General features: G+C 33.7%; 1 protein-coding gene across 1 annotated transcript in view; it reads right to left on the bottom strand.

Moving 5' to 3' along the window:
- LOC150099284 (cGMP-dependent protein kinase 1-like) overlaps positions 1–11,759 on the bottom strand; it is a 149,017-nt gene extending 137,258 nt beyond the window's left edge. Inside the window, exon 1 of the mRNA XM_090404514.1 lies at positions 11,277–11,759. Coding sequence (XP_090260640.1) covers positions 11,277–11,504 — 228 coding nt within the window. The 5' untranslated portion in view covers positions 11,505–11,759. The remainder of the gene's footprint in view (positions 1–11,276) is intronic.
- Positions 11,760–15,508: the final 3,749 nt, after the last annotated feature.

A 15,508-nucleotide genomic window follows, 5' to 3' on the forward strand; every position in this document is an offset into this window, starting at 1 on the left:
CATTAATCAGGCTGCAGCTGGATTACATACGCACTGTACATAATCCCATTAAGCATATGTTCATTAGAGTTAAGCCAAAACACACCTCTTTATGATCCACAGATTATTTCCTTGCTTAGTCTACATGATTGTCATTTTTCTCCTTTTAATATCTTACAAGAACTAGGTTTTTTAATCCTGAACAGGGATCCCCATTGTTGTATTTATTGCCAACTTGATTCGATCAACATCGCACGGTGACCTGCATCTCCAAAGTACGCCGCAGGCAGTTAGCTGTTACTAGCTATAATCAGAGGCAAGTAATAACTAAAAGAATATGTACGTACACCTTTCTAAAAACCCAGAGCTATGAGAAGTTGATTTTACATCTTGACAACATTTATCAACCTTACTTATTAGAATTTTAATTAACTGTCCCATTGTAGTAAGGTTGCAACAAAAACACAGCAGGTGTCGCCACGGTGCACAAGGTCAAATGACAAAACTTCGTCAGCTAATTGTATTTTGCATGTTGTTAGTTGGCTAAGGATTTAGTCTTTGGCAAGTGGAAAGACGATATACAATACAGAACGCAATGATAAATCTTTACTAGATCAATGATTATGATTAGAAATTTCAACCATAGAAAAAATCAAAAGTAAGTTACGCAGAATTTGTATACTTAAAAATATTAATATTATTAATTAACATTTTAATTAATATTTTATTTTACAATGGAACGAATTAACAGTAACAATTTTTCTTTATAGATATTTAAATAACCATAACGTATAATTTTTTTGGTGTTGTTAGTTAATGAAAAATATTTACATTTTATTAAAAAAATAATTAAAAATTTCTTATATATAGTTTTTTTTACATTCTTTTCCCATGGTTTATTTAATGAAATAACAGAATTAATGAAATATTCTATATTAATATACTCGTTAAATTAAAATGCTATAAGAAATAGCAGATAATGGCACAACTAACTTGAATTTTCATTTGTTCTATCTTGTCACATATTCTCAGCTGTTACTATTTATTCGTCCGATGATTATTTGCACTAAGGTGATGACAGTTTCATGCTAGTTATGCTAGATAATTCTATCATAACTGTCAGTAGAAGGATTCTGGAGGGATAAGTCTAAAAACTTTTGGATGCTTCTAGACAATAACTGTTTAAGGAATACACATTCTCTAGAATTATCTATTATCTAAATATGATTTAAATAATCATAAAAATAAAGAAGTAAAGTATGCCTGAAATCAGTATTTCATTCTTGGAGGATATTCAAGATGAATATGATATTCATTATCCCCCCCTTCAACAAATATTTTTATGGTGATGTTTGATCCCTATCTATACTTTCAATCTATTCAATTATCAATTATTTTATATTATTTTATATTAATAATAATGTATAATTAATTTATTGTAATTTAAATAACAATAAAATTTCTTAAAAGTAAATCTGCATACTCTTTTTATTACTCAAAGTGAGTAGGCGAGGCTGTTTAGCCCTAACGAACTTTTGAAGACTCGTGGGTAGCTAGCCTCTACCCATAACCAATCACAGAATAGCTGACCATAAACTATTAAGAACTTTAACTGGCACCCAGAGAGGAGAGTATGGCAGACAGCTGCTGCCATCTCGTTGCCCATAACCCCAAAACTATATATTATTGTCTGAAATAGTCCGCCTCCTACGGTCAATTTTCATGTGCTTACGGGATGAAAAATCCAAATTTCTAGGGAAAAAAAAACTTCTTGCCGGTTCCAGAAATCAATTAACTCTGCAACCAGTCTGGCTTAGAAAAAGTTCCTCTAATCGACGAGTAGAATCGAACTTAGAACGGTCGTTCTTCGGGAAGCCTAGTGCAATGTATTATATATATCATTTCCACACAGCTTATAAGGCTTGTAAAAATTACAAATGAAATAAATAAATAAAATTTTAGTAAATACAATAAAATCATATTATTGTGTGTGTGTGTGTGTGTGTATATATATATATATATATATATATATATATATATATATTTATTTATTTATTTATTTTATATTATATTATTTTATATTAATAATAATGTATAATTAATTATAAATTATAATTAATTTATTGTAATTTAAATAACAATAAAATAACAATATATATATATATATATATATATATATATATATATATATATATATATATATATATATATATATATATATATATATATATATATATATATATATATATATATATATATATATGTGGAGGTTCATTTACTCGGTTGTTAAACATATTTTTTAAAAGAATTGAATGACATGAATCAAGGGCTCACTTTAGTGAGTACGGGCATGGCAAACCCGAGGTACTAGATGCTGGACCATACCTTACTTCATGTAATATACATCTGTTATCTTATTCTGTAGACTGGTCCCTCCTCTTCTTTCTTTGCTTCTTTCTCCTCTCCTTGCTCCTTCCCCCTGATGCTATTAGAGTATTCGAGGGCTAGGGGTGAGTCTTTCCTATCTTGCTAAGTCATTTCGTCTTATGCAGCCACCGAAGGAGGCAAGCTAGCCTCAATAGGTGCCGGTCCCAAGCCCGAATGAATGCGAGGGTTGATGTCAGGAACGGCATCCGGTCGGGAAACTTCACTGCCAGCTCTAGCTATGATATGAGTCAAAGAGAAAATGATATAAGGGCTAGGGCGTACCCCTTAAGCGACGTGCAGCCACATCCCTGCGAGAAGTGGACGAGGGCTACCGCATCAAGGGTGGGTGCAGTTAAAGAAGCGAGCCCAGCAGGTGAAGAGGATGTTGCAGGTGGGAACACTGAATGTTGGCAGCATGACTGGAAGGGGAAGAGGAAGAGGAAGTTGAAGGAACATGATGAGGAAGAGGAAGTTGGAATTTTATGTGTGCAGGAGACAAGGTGGAAGGGGAGGAAAGGCAAAGGAACAGGGAGATAGATATAAATTGTTCTACTCTGGAGTGAATAACGACGGAAGAAATGGTGTAGGAATTGTGGTGTGTGGTAGAATGAAGGGCGAAGTACTGGACGTGGGTAGAAGGAAAGGAACGACAGGATCATGCGAATGAAATTGTCTTGGAAAAGAGCGGGTGGTCGTATTATGTGTATATGCCCCGCAAGTTGACTGTACAGCAGAGGAGAAAGATGAGTTCTGGAACGTGTTAGATGAAGAAACGAGGGAACTGGAAGAAAACGAGATGGTGATTGTCGGAGGAGACTTGAACGGACACATAGGGAGACAGAATAGAGACTGTGAAAGGGTGCATGGTGGCCACGGAGTGGGAATGATGAAACAGGAAGGAGAGAGGGTTGTTGCAGTAGCGTTTGATCTGGCAATTGTGAACTCGTTTTTCTACAAGAGGGAAGAACATTTGAAAACATTTAGGAGTGGTAACAACAGTTCACAAATTGACTACATTTTGACTAGAAGAAAACATCTTAAGGTTGTGACAAATTGTAAAGTAATTCCAACAGATCACGTGGCACAGAAACACCGGCTGCTGTGCGCAGACTATAAAATAAGATCGAAGATAAGAACCTCTGGAAGCCATGGGATGAAGACAATTAAGTGGTTCCGCTTAAAAGAAGAGAGTGTGAGGAACCGTTTTAGGGAGGATGTTAGAGAGGATTTCGGATGGACTGGAAAGTGTACAAGATTGGTGGAAACATAATTCAAAAATAATCCTGAGCTGTGCTTGGAATCGAGGTGCTTGGTGAGACATCTGTAAAGATTAGGGAGAAGAAGGAGGGTTGGTGGTGGAATAATAATGTACAAGTGGCAGTGACAGCTAAGAGGAAGGCAAAGAAGAAGTGGGATGAGTCAAGAGTGGAAGAGGACAGAGAGGTGTACAGAGAGAGAAAGCAAGAAGCCAACAGATTTGTGGCACAGGCGAAGGCCATGGCATATCAAGATCTGTATGATTAATTAGAAACAACGGAAGGGCAGATAAAAATTTACCAACTAGCGAAATGTAGAAATAAAGCAGCAAAGGACATCTTACATGTGAAGCAGATCAAAGACACTGAAGGAAGAGTATTATGGGGGGATGTGGACATAAGAAACAGATGGAGAATATACTTTGAGGGACTTTTGAATGAGGAAAATGCAAGGACTCACAGAGAAGATGGGCAGCCTTCTGAGGCGATGGTGCAGAACATCAGCAGAGTGGAAGTGACGGAGGCCATGAAGAGGATGAGGAATGGAAAATCGGTGGAACCAGACAGGATTCCAGCAATTTCACGAACAGGTCCCACTGCTGTGGGACCTGTTCGTGAAAGTTTGCCAACAGGAAAATATACCCGAGGAATGGAGGGAGAGTACTCTTGTCCCCATCTTCAAGGGTAAAGAGGATGCACACGACTGTAAAAATTACAGAGGAATAAAGGTGATGTCCCACACAATGAAAATCCTAGAAAGGAGGGTTCTTGATGGAAGATTGAGGAAGGACGCGGAGATTGCAAAGGAAAAATTTGGCTTCATGCCTGGTAGATCAACAACAGATTCTATCGTTGGGTTACGGCAGATGATGGAAAAGTTTCGAGAGAAACAACGGGAGCTACATCTGGCATTTGTTGATCTGGAGAAAGCACACGATAGAGCGCCAAGGCAAGAAGTCCAGAGGTGTCTGAGGGAGAAGTAAGTCCCGGAGAAATATGTCAGGTTAGTGCGGGAGATGTAAAGAAATGTGAAGACAAGTGGTCGGACCTGTCTGGGACAGACAGAAAGTTTTCAAGTAACAGTTGGCTTGCATCAAGGGTCAGCATTAAGTCCGTTTCTGTTTAACATTGTGATGGAGGAGGTGAGAGAAGATGCGCCTTGGACAATGTTGTATGCGGATGACATCTTGCTGTGTGCAGATTCAAGAGAAGAAGCGGAAACTAAACTGGAAAGATGGAGAAAAGTACTGGAAGAGAGAGATATGAGACTGAGCAGAAGTAAGACAGAGTATATGTGTTGCACAGTGGGCGGCGGACAGGAAACAGATCTGTAGCTGGAAGGAAATGTCACCTGGAAGGTGAGGGACTTTAGATACTTAGGTTCAACAGTGGAAGAAGATGGGGGAGCTGAGAAGGAAGTGGGATGCAGGATACAAGCGGGTTGGAGGGAGATGACTGGAGTGTTATGCGATAAGAGGGTGCCGATCAATCTGAAAGGCAAAATCTATAGGACAGTAGTGAGGCCAGCTATGGCGTATGCTATAGAAACTGTGGCCCTGAGGAAAAATAACATCAGCAGGATGGAAGTAGCAGAGATGAGAATGCTTAGGTGGATGTGCGGTGTGACCAGAAAGGATCGTCTGAGAAATGACTATGTCAGGGGAACAGTGAAAGTTACGAAATTAGGAGCTAAAATACATCAGGCAAGGTTGAGATGGTTTGGTCATGTGATGAGGAGGGAGGACGAATATGTGGGAAGAAGGGTCGTCCAGATGGATGTGCAAGGAAGGAGGAAGCGTAGGCGGCCAAAGAAGAGATGGAGGGAGCTGGCAGAAGAGGACTTGAAGATGAAGAACTTGGATGTGGTGACAGCCCAAGAGAGGAGGATGTGGAGGAGACTCATCATCAACAGTGACCCCACTTAAGTGGGAGAAGCTGCAGAAGAAGAAGAAACCAAGAGAAAATGAAAAAAGATTTAATAGTATAACACGACTAGTTTCGGCTTTTTACAGCCTTCTTCAGGCGTTTTTATACAAAAAGGAAACATCGAACTTTGAAGATAAAAACTGTGAACAGCACCGGAAAGTCACTATACATATTTAACGTGAAAACGTTGTAGTTAACGTTTTAACGTATTCAAACAGCTTTGAATACGTTAACTACAACGTTTTCACGTTAAATATGTATAGTGACTTTCCGGTGCTGTTCACAGTTTTTATCTTCAATGTTTAGTGTTTCTTTTTTTGTATAAAAACACCTGAAGAAGTCTGTAAAAAGCCAAAACTAGTTGTGTTATACTATTAAATCTTTTTCCTTTTCTCTCTGTTTATGTCATTCAATTCTTTAAAAAAAATATATATATAAAGTTTTATTTTTATTTATTTATTTTTTTAATCCAGAAGGAACAAGTTTCCCATCAAGTGAGAGCCAATACTATCACCCTACCTTGCAGAAGTACATACATTATTATACTAAACGAACAAATTCCTAATAATGCAAGACAACGAACTAAATATTAATTATTTATATACTTAGAGAATGGATCGTTTGTACTTCCACGTAATTAAATGCGTCATTTTGGCCTATTTCTAATCTCTCATTAACTAACTCCTTTTCTTCCAGTGAATGGCTCCGATTACAACAAAACAAAACATCGAAATATATGAACTCGCGTTCAAGCAACATAATCTGTAGTGCCGATATAAATAGCTAAACAGCCAATCCTGTTATTGCTTGTTTAGCAACTTCTATTCGGTTATGTGCGCAATCGCAATACAAATTCTTACGGTTCCATTGTCAACATATGAATCAGTTTCAGGTACACGTTACATTTCATATCTAACATCTTGTATTAGCGTATCTGATTGGATCAGCTGTGTAGATAATAAAAGACAGAGCTCATTTCTTTTATAGGCAAAAACGAAATGCCTTTGGGTTGCTAATTATAATCACTTTAAATGTCTTTTCATTAATTAGACCCGATTATGCTAAAGTAGAATACACCATGAATCTAAATAAAACCCGACAGCAAATTCACTGCTGTTAAACATATGCACACTAAATACAATCTTTACACAGAATTGATTTTTCTGTGTACTCATCTGTAACGCTGCCAAAAAAAAAAAAGAAAAAAGAAAAAAGAAAATTGCACGTGGCAGATGTGAGCGTGCTTGAAGTGAAAATAGCATCAGGAGACAAAAGAATGCTTTAACTTTTCCCTCCAGTGTCGTTGGCGATTTTCTTACAGTACACAAAGTGAATTATATCACCGTGCTGTCACGGACATGAGATTGTAGTCTGAAGTGACTGCAATTACAAAATACCTATCTTAATTCGTACAGCATTCAAAGCCAAATGATTTCAAAAAAAAAAAAAAAACGGAAAGAAACAATCTAATGCTTGCTTTTTCAGTTTAATTCATTAAAGTCTTGAACTTCTCTGCACGCCATCTTATATAATAGCTAAATTGACATTATATAATATTATAGATTTCTTTGGTGAAAAACATTCTCTACTGTTTTAATATTTATCAGATCAGTAATTATTTATATTGGCTATAAAATATGCATGGATCTGTAATGTTCTCCATCTTAATATATAATTTATTTAATTTTACTTAACTGATTTATTTATTTATATTTATTTTTTGTAAACACCTCTTAAATTTATTTATATTTTTAACAATTCGTATTTATTTATTTTTAGCCCGTCTAAAAATTTATTTTACTTTTGTAACGACATTCAATTTTTCTTTTATTTTCCGTTCTTAATGAATTTCAGATTCCCTATTATTTTAATGTTCTACTTTATTAATAAATAAAAGGTGATGTTCAAAAATTATTACATTCATTATTTTATTATCCCTAGCATCCTTAAATTGTTACTGTTTTGATTTTTACTAATTAATAAATAAAATATGTTTACTGAATATTATTTGATGTAATATATTTATTAATTAACGTGGCTATGACAATTTTTATTTTATTTTATTATTTTTTATTTTCAATTCTTAATTATTTGATAATATTTATAAATATAAATATATTTATAAAGATTATCAAATAATAGAAATAAATATATTAATAAATTAATATTTATAAATGTTATCAAATAATATTAATAAATATATTAATAAATTAATATTTATAAATGTTATCAAATAATATTAATAAATTAATATTTATAAATATTATCAAACGATATTAATAAATTTATTAATATATTTATAAATATTATTAAATGATATTAATATACCGTATATACGATGAGCATTGTCATTTCTAAAAAGGAAAAAAAAACAGTGCTTCATTTCCGACAATAGATACTATTATTTAGATTTATATTTAAAGAGTTTTGGTTAGATTTGTTATTTATATGCGAAATATGTTGGGTCTTTTAACTTTTGAGCCAATCTTTGATAGTTTTTTTTTAATTTCTCGCAGTATTAAAACAGTGTTTATTTAAGTGACTCTTTAAGACGAAAAAGTCATTACAGATGAGTATTGATTGAATAAGGCATGAATATCCGACCAAAGTTGAAATTTTCCTGGACAGTCTGGCAAGCTATCATAAAGTGATTTTTTGATGATTTCTACGTGTTTTAGATTGTGGAACTATTTTTAGTTTTTAAAATCACTCATCGCAAAATACCAATAATATTAATTAAATCATTAACACTACCAACCTGACTTCCCCGTGTTGCTAAGCAACTTTAATTTTTCCCAGACTTTACTACTTGATTTCGTGTTGCCATGGTAACTACTTATAGCGTAATGCGCCAGAAAGAACTCGGTGTGCTAAGAAAATCACGGATCTGGAATATGCTATTTTTATAAGCATTTGAACAAGAAAGAAAACTGCAGGTCACAAAAATTATGACCTATTATTTATAAATTAAAGTACCGTTGTTGGGATTATTCATTTTTTTTATTACTCAAATATTATTAAACATTATGAGTGTTAAATAAGTCAGTTGTTTTCTTCAGTTTTTCTGTTTTTGTAGGATGATTAGGAAAAATAAAAGTTTGCTACAGGAATAAACTTCCACCACCGTATGAGACGGGCTAATACGCATTTAACTGAAAAGCCCTTATAATGTTTTTTCGTGACCTACAAGATTTGAACACAGATTTTTCTAACTAAAATCATCCTGGATGCCCAGTTAGATATGGAGGTGCTTTGAAAACATAATTATACATTTTACTGTATAATAAAATTAGAATTTAACACTTTTGATGACTTGCCAAAAGATTTCTATTGGTTTACTATGGCACACGTCCACCAGCAATGTGTGGGAGAAAGTCTATCAAGCCCATGATGGGGAAAATTATTCACGTATTGCCAGTGAATACTAAAATAAAAATTGGAAAGAAAACAGAAGATAAATATAAAGGTCAAAGTATGACATTTAACCCAAAACGCTCAAATATGCAGGTATAAAAGTTTTACAGTGGCTCTACACTGCATAACGGCCTTCTAGCAGGATCGAATTCCAGATTATTGGAGTAGAGCTCTCGTGTTACTCGTCTATAAAAAAAGGAAAATAAAACTGATTGAGAATTACAGAACAATTTCTCTAGTGAATGTTCTAAGATTTATGTTTGAGAAGAGGCCAAGAAAAATTATGGATGGAAACTTGGAGAAGAACAAGTTGAGTTCAGACGAAATAAGGCTCTCGGAATGAGATCTTCATTTTCCGACAAGCTGAGAAATTATAGGAAGATAAGATGCATTTTCTAGAACTGGAAACTCAATGGAAAAGCTGTTCGAAATGCTAGAATTATATGGCGTAAATGAAATATTATACAGAAAAATGCACATAACCTATACATAAGTTGTAAGTAAGGTATTAGAATAAAAGAAGGAAGATTGTTTGATGAAAATCGTCTTAAAAGGATGTACTTAATCTCATCCCAACTCATATTCATTATCATATCACACTATGAAAGAAAGTTGCTTAAATCTGACATTTAAACGTGAAATATTTAACAAATCCCTTTACTTTATATACATTATGTTGTCTTCCTAAATAAATCTAGTACAAAAAAGTCTTTAGGAGCCTTTGGCTGGGCAAGATATAAAGCAGTTGATCAACGATTAAAACACCACAGATATAAGTTCTTAGGAAAATTATAAGAAAGAAATGGTGTTGGTATTAATTACATGGAACCTCCTGTGTGGTGGCCGGGATAAGACTAGCCCTCAACAATGTAGCTAATGCATGTCTACGAGGCGACTAAAATGGGTATCCAAGGAGGGTAATGGATGGCAATGCTGTAGCCAATGAAGTTCTAACTGAGACTCGGCTATTGCTGTTACCCTCCTGTCATGATCAGAGCTTTGTATAGCTCAATAACACCTTATCCTTACACTGTCCTCTACAGATAACGGGGAATATGAAAAGCATTCTTGCTTCGCCCTTTTAAGGACTTTATTTATTAATTACATAAAATCATATTCATATATTAGAAATGAAATTGATAATTAGCATTCAAGAATGAATAATAGCAATTATATAACAAAATAAAAAATGATTAGATAAATATTAACAAAAAATCAAATAATACTGAAAATATTATACACCATAAAGTTTTTAGAGTGAGTGATCCTCGTTAAATTTATTTATTTATTATTATCTTTTTATTTTTATATATGTGTGTGTATATATATTTATTTGTTTATTATTTTTTTATTTCTAATCTATATATATTAAAAAGGATAATAACATAAGCTTAACTTTAAAAAAATTTGAACGAAGTTTTGGAATTAATATTATAGTTCAGGCATAGTGTATTATTATTTTCTATTTACATTAGAGTAATCACCTATCATAATTGTGCGAATCAATCTTCTATTTTACTTTCTTTCTTTCTTTTCTTTTTTTTTTTTTTTAAATAAAATACTTTATTGAAGAAGTATTATTAAAATGTCAATAACTTGCTTCGGTTTAATTTCTCATGAAAGTATTCTTACACCAAATAAGTCTGTTTTAATATTAAAAATGTTTAAAAAATTATTAAAATAGTTTAATATTGATTTTAATTGATTAAAATTAAAAAATGATTAAGATATTTTATAGCTTGTTAAGCATATCAATAAGTAGCTGATGCCTATCGAAGCAAGAAAGGTAAAGAAATCTATCTAAGAAAAAGAAACTTGCTGAATACTGACATCATCATTAACTTCGTAGCTTTGACAAATTTGGTGATAAAAGTAATGATATTCTTTGAATATATTTAACCTATTAATGATAATAACCATTTAATTCAGCTGTAATCCAAACAAATAATATTATACTTATATGAAATCAACGCGAATTTCAGTTTATCTTTGCTTCTTTATTTAAATAAATACAGTGAACATTATCTTTCAAGGGTTCATGTGAATGAAAGTATAGCTGGCTAAACTTTCATTCACATGAATGAAAGTTTAGCCAGCTAAACTTTCATTGATATTAAACCACGTGACTGAAAAGTAAGTAACATATTATTGCGTCACGTTGTGTAATGGGTATTTTCAACTCTCGTAATGAAATCACAGTTTAATACTTTTCATGATATTTGAATGCTAATGAAGGAAATAAACTTAGCGGAAGTGATAGATCACATGACTTACTTTGAGTTTGTGAATCTCTCTGCTAAGTTTCAACACTTCGTCTTCCTTTTGCTTTAGCCTTAGTCGCACCTCGTGTAACTCCTCTTCCAGTCTTTCGGCATGCTCTTCCTTCATCTTCATTTCTTCTTTCAGAAGATAAATTTCTTCTTCCATCTCGCGAGATTCGCTCGTTGTGTTTGAGGTAGTCACCGAACCCAGAGAGGCCACGGAACTCCCCGCGTTGCCCATGTCGCCTCTTTTACGCCAATTGACGTTGAACACTCGCCTTGCACCTTTCACCAGCCAACTAGTTCTGGGAGGAGTGGGCTTTAGGATCACCACCGCTGATTTTGATCGCCGATTTCCATCTTTGCCGTCAGCGCGTGCACCCGAATCGTCCTTCCCATGGTTTCGCGACTCGCTGCTAAGTTCCGGAGCAGAATGACATTCGTCGGGAGACCTGCCGCTCACCGAACATAAAAATTTTGTGGTCTCGTTAGCCTCCTGTTCACTTTTCGCGCTGCCCGCCGTCATGTGTCGCCCCCTGGCGGAAGCGTCCAGAAAAGGCATCGTGGAGGTTATCTTCTCTCCTCTTAATCTTCCGAGGGCTGTTTTCGATGTGCAGGTGCGGAAAGCACGTTACAGGATGCCGTACCGACACCAGTTGCTTGTTTTCGTGAACTGATTCTGCGAACACCTGTAAAGAAACAAAATGCCAAAAGAGAATCACAAAAACACACACCTTTCCGTTTTCACCCACGAAATAATTACCCATAGTTAACGTTAATAAGAAGCGGAAATTGTCGTATACATAACGTGTATTGTTTCCTGAAATTCTGCGTTATTTGAATAACGATAATCACCACTTAATATTTATAGCACTACTTCAGCGCCAACTAGCGATAAAAATATCTTTTTACTGTTCATTTCTTGAGCCTTCAGCTACGACAAATCTTATCGTTTGTATCATTTTCGTATGTTAATTACTATCCATGTCACTTCACTACTTGAACGCCACCTAATTTTCTGAAATTCTTTACCTTTTCTTTTTTTTTTTTTTTTTTAGTCGACATAATTTTAATACGCTCTATATATGTGAAGAGTATGTGTAGAATATAAGTGAACTATTTAAGAATACCATATGAAAATTAAAATAACAAATTCGTAGCTAATATTTCACTAATGGAAAATAAAAAATGAATACCAGTATTCATCAAGATCCAACAATCGCTTTATTTATATTAGGATTATTATCATATGTGTAAATGCTTTTTATGCCAATCAGTTCAACACTTCAACAATGGGAATTATGAATACTAAGCAATTAATCTGAAGTTATTAGCCTCTATATTGAACTAGCTTAGTGGTGAAGGTATTCCATGATCAAAATTTATTCATATATACTTAGATAAACAATTAAAAAAGAATATAATTTCTTAGAAAGTTTAAAGTAAAATTTGATATATTTTCTAAATAATCCAAAATATTTTAATAATAGTATAAAACACCTTTTTATTATTTGTATATAAGGAATATATGAAATCTGCATTTGAGGTGGATTTTTGTGGATTTGGGAAGTATTATCCATGTCACAGAAATGTTTTTTTCTGAAATTCTTTTTCTTTCCTTTTTTTTTTATTTTATTTTCAACCGATGTAATTTTAAAATATAATTCTAATAGGCTCTATTCACACACACACACACACATTATATATATATATATATATATATATATATATATATATATATATATATATATATATATATATATATATATATATATATATATATATATATATATATATATATATATATATAATGTGTGTGTGTGTGAAGAGTATATATATATATATATATAATGTGTGTGTGTGTGAAGAGTATGTGTATATATATATATATGTGTGTGTGTGTGTGAAGAGTATGTGGATGTGGAGGATGTAAGTGAACTATTTAAAATATAATTTTAATACGCTCTCTCTATATATAGAGAGAGCGTATTAAAATTATATTCATTAAATTAAATATATATATATATATAGAGAGAGAGCGTATTAAAATTATATTCATTAAATATAGAGCGTGTAGGACAGTGATGGCGAACCTATGACACACGTGTCAGCACTGACACACTTGAGGGTTTCAGGTGACACACCTTGGATGTTGAAAAATATTGGTATTCTGATGAAAAAACTGCGATAAATCATGTAAGATCGCTCTCAGTTTAGGCGAAGGTAGGTTTTGGCTTTGAGAATAAACTCAAAATATTTCAACGCGATTTAGAAAGTAACAATTTTAAGTATTTCCCAAGAGTGAAATTTTTTTTTAACCAAATTTATTTTAGCCCCAAAAATCGTGAACAACATATCAACCAATCTATCGAAGTTCTAAAGTCAGAAACTGAGCAGTTTTCTTCTAGATTTGAGCAATTTCGAATGTTGGAACAAACAATCCAATTCATAAAGTATCCTGATGAAACAGAATTCATGGATCTTAAATTAGATGGCTTTGAGTAGTTGGATTTAAAAGATCTAGAAATGCAACTAGCCGACCTTCCAGTGTAATCCTATCTGGAAAAGAAAGTTTATTGCTCTTAGAAATGAATTAAAAGAACTTGAGCGGTAACGTCTGCATCACAACGCGTGTGAAAATTCAGACTGTGAAATTCTAAGCGTGTGGAATAGCCTTCCCGGAAACTTTCATCTCTTAAAATCTTTGCTAAAGCTCTTCTAACAATTTTCTCTTCTACATACTCTTGTGAAACTCTATTTTCTCCCTTAAATAATATCAAATCGAAAGGGAAACATAGATTGAGCAATGATTTGAGCGCTGCCTGTGTAGCATTAAAATGTATAGCCCTTCTATAAAGCAACTTTCTAACAGTACTCGGCAACCGAAAGGTCATTCAATATGTAAGTTTGTAATTTCACTTTATTAAATTAATTGTATAATACGAATTCATAGATTGTATATCTATGTCCTATTAAATAAATAGCCTAATATGACATGTACAGGGTGTTCGGGATAAATTTGACATATTTATAATTAATTATATTTTTCCGTAAGTTACATGTATTAACACACACTTCTCTTCATTTAAAAGTTTGGACCCTTCTTCATTCATATACAAGATGTCAGAAAGGATGGATAGCTGGAACCCACCTGAATCATGGAAGAGAATAACTTGTATCATGATGATTCGTGCCCGCCATCAAAATAATATTACGACTGCTGCCCAATGCTCCCTGAATACAGTAAAAACAATCAGGCATGAACTAGAGACTTGCAATGGTGACTACGAGGATGTAGCAAGAAGAAAGATCCCTAGCAGACGATCTGATTGCGTTCGTACAGCAGAATTCCTCGCAAATCTGCAGGAACAGGTGTTGAAGAACCCTGGCATTGGAATTCGGGCTTTGTTCGTGGAGTTGCTAACTGTAGTCAAGCCCTGGATAACAAGGGTAGCCAATGGTAGGCCGTATGTATGGCAGCAGGATTCGGCCCCTTGCCACACCTCTGGGAAAAGTCAAAAATGGTTGTCTGAAAATTTCTACGACTTCACCAGTCCAAATGTTTGGCCTCCAAACTCCCCAGACCTTAACCCCATGGATTATTTTGTATGGGGCGCAGTTGAAAAAGACACCAATCGCACTTCCAGTAATACAAAAGCCCAGTTAATGGATAAAATTAAAACAGTTTTTGCGGCCCTTCCCAGGGAGACTGTAGCATCAGCTTGTTCGAGGTTCCGAAGCAGAATTGAAGCTGTGATCGATGCTAATGGTGGTTATTTTGAGTAAATCTTGTTGATAGTATTGTAATTAACTCTGCCTGTAATGTTTTTTTGTCAATTCATTAAATTTAATAGATACAAAGAAAATTTTCTTTTTCCTTACGAAACTGTCAAATTTATCCCGAACACCCTGTATAAGTCACCATCTATGATTAAGTAGTTTAAATTTATAATGCATGTATGCAAGTGACACATCAACAACGTCAATATTTAAAAAAAAAAAAAAAAGATGTTTGACACACCTGGGTAAAAAGGTTCGCTATCACTGGTGTAGGATAAAAGTGAACTATTTAATGAATACCATATGAAAATTTATATTAACGAACACGTAACTAATATTTCAGTAATATTAAAACAGTGAAAGTGGGGGGGATGAATACCAGTATTCATCAAGATCCAACAGTTGCTTTAATTATATTAGGATTATTATCACATGTGTAAATGCTTTTTATACCAATCAGTTCAA

Source organism: Typopeltis vanoorti, chromosome 14 (assembly GCF_054136105.1).
Source record: "Typopeltis vanoorti isolate ZY-2024b chromosome 14, IOZ_Tvanoo_1.0, whole genome shotgun sequence".
In the NCBI taxonomy this organism is placed as follows: Eukaryota; Metazoa; Arthropoda; class Arachnida; order Uropygi; family Thelyphonidae; genus Typopeltis; species Typopeltis vanoorti.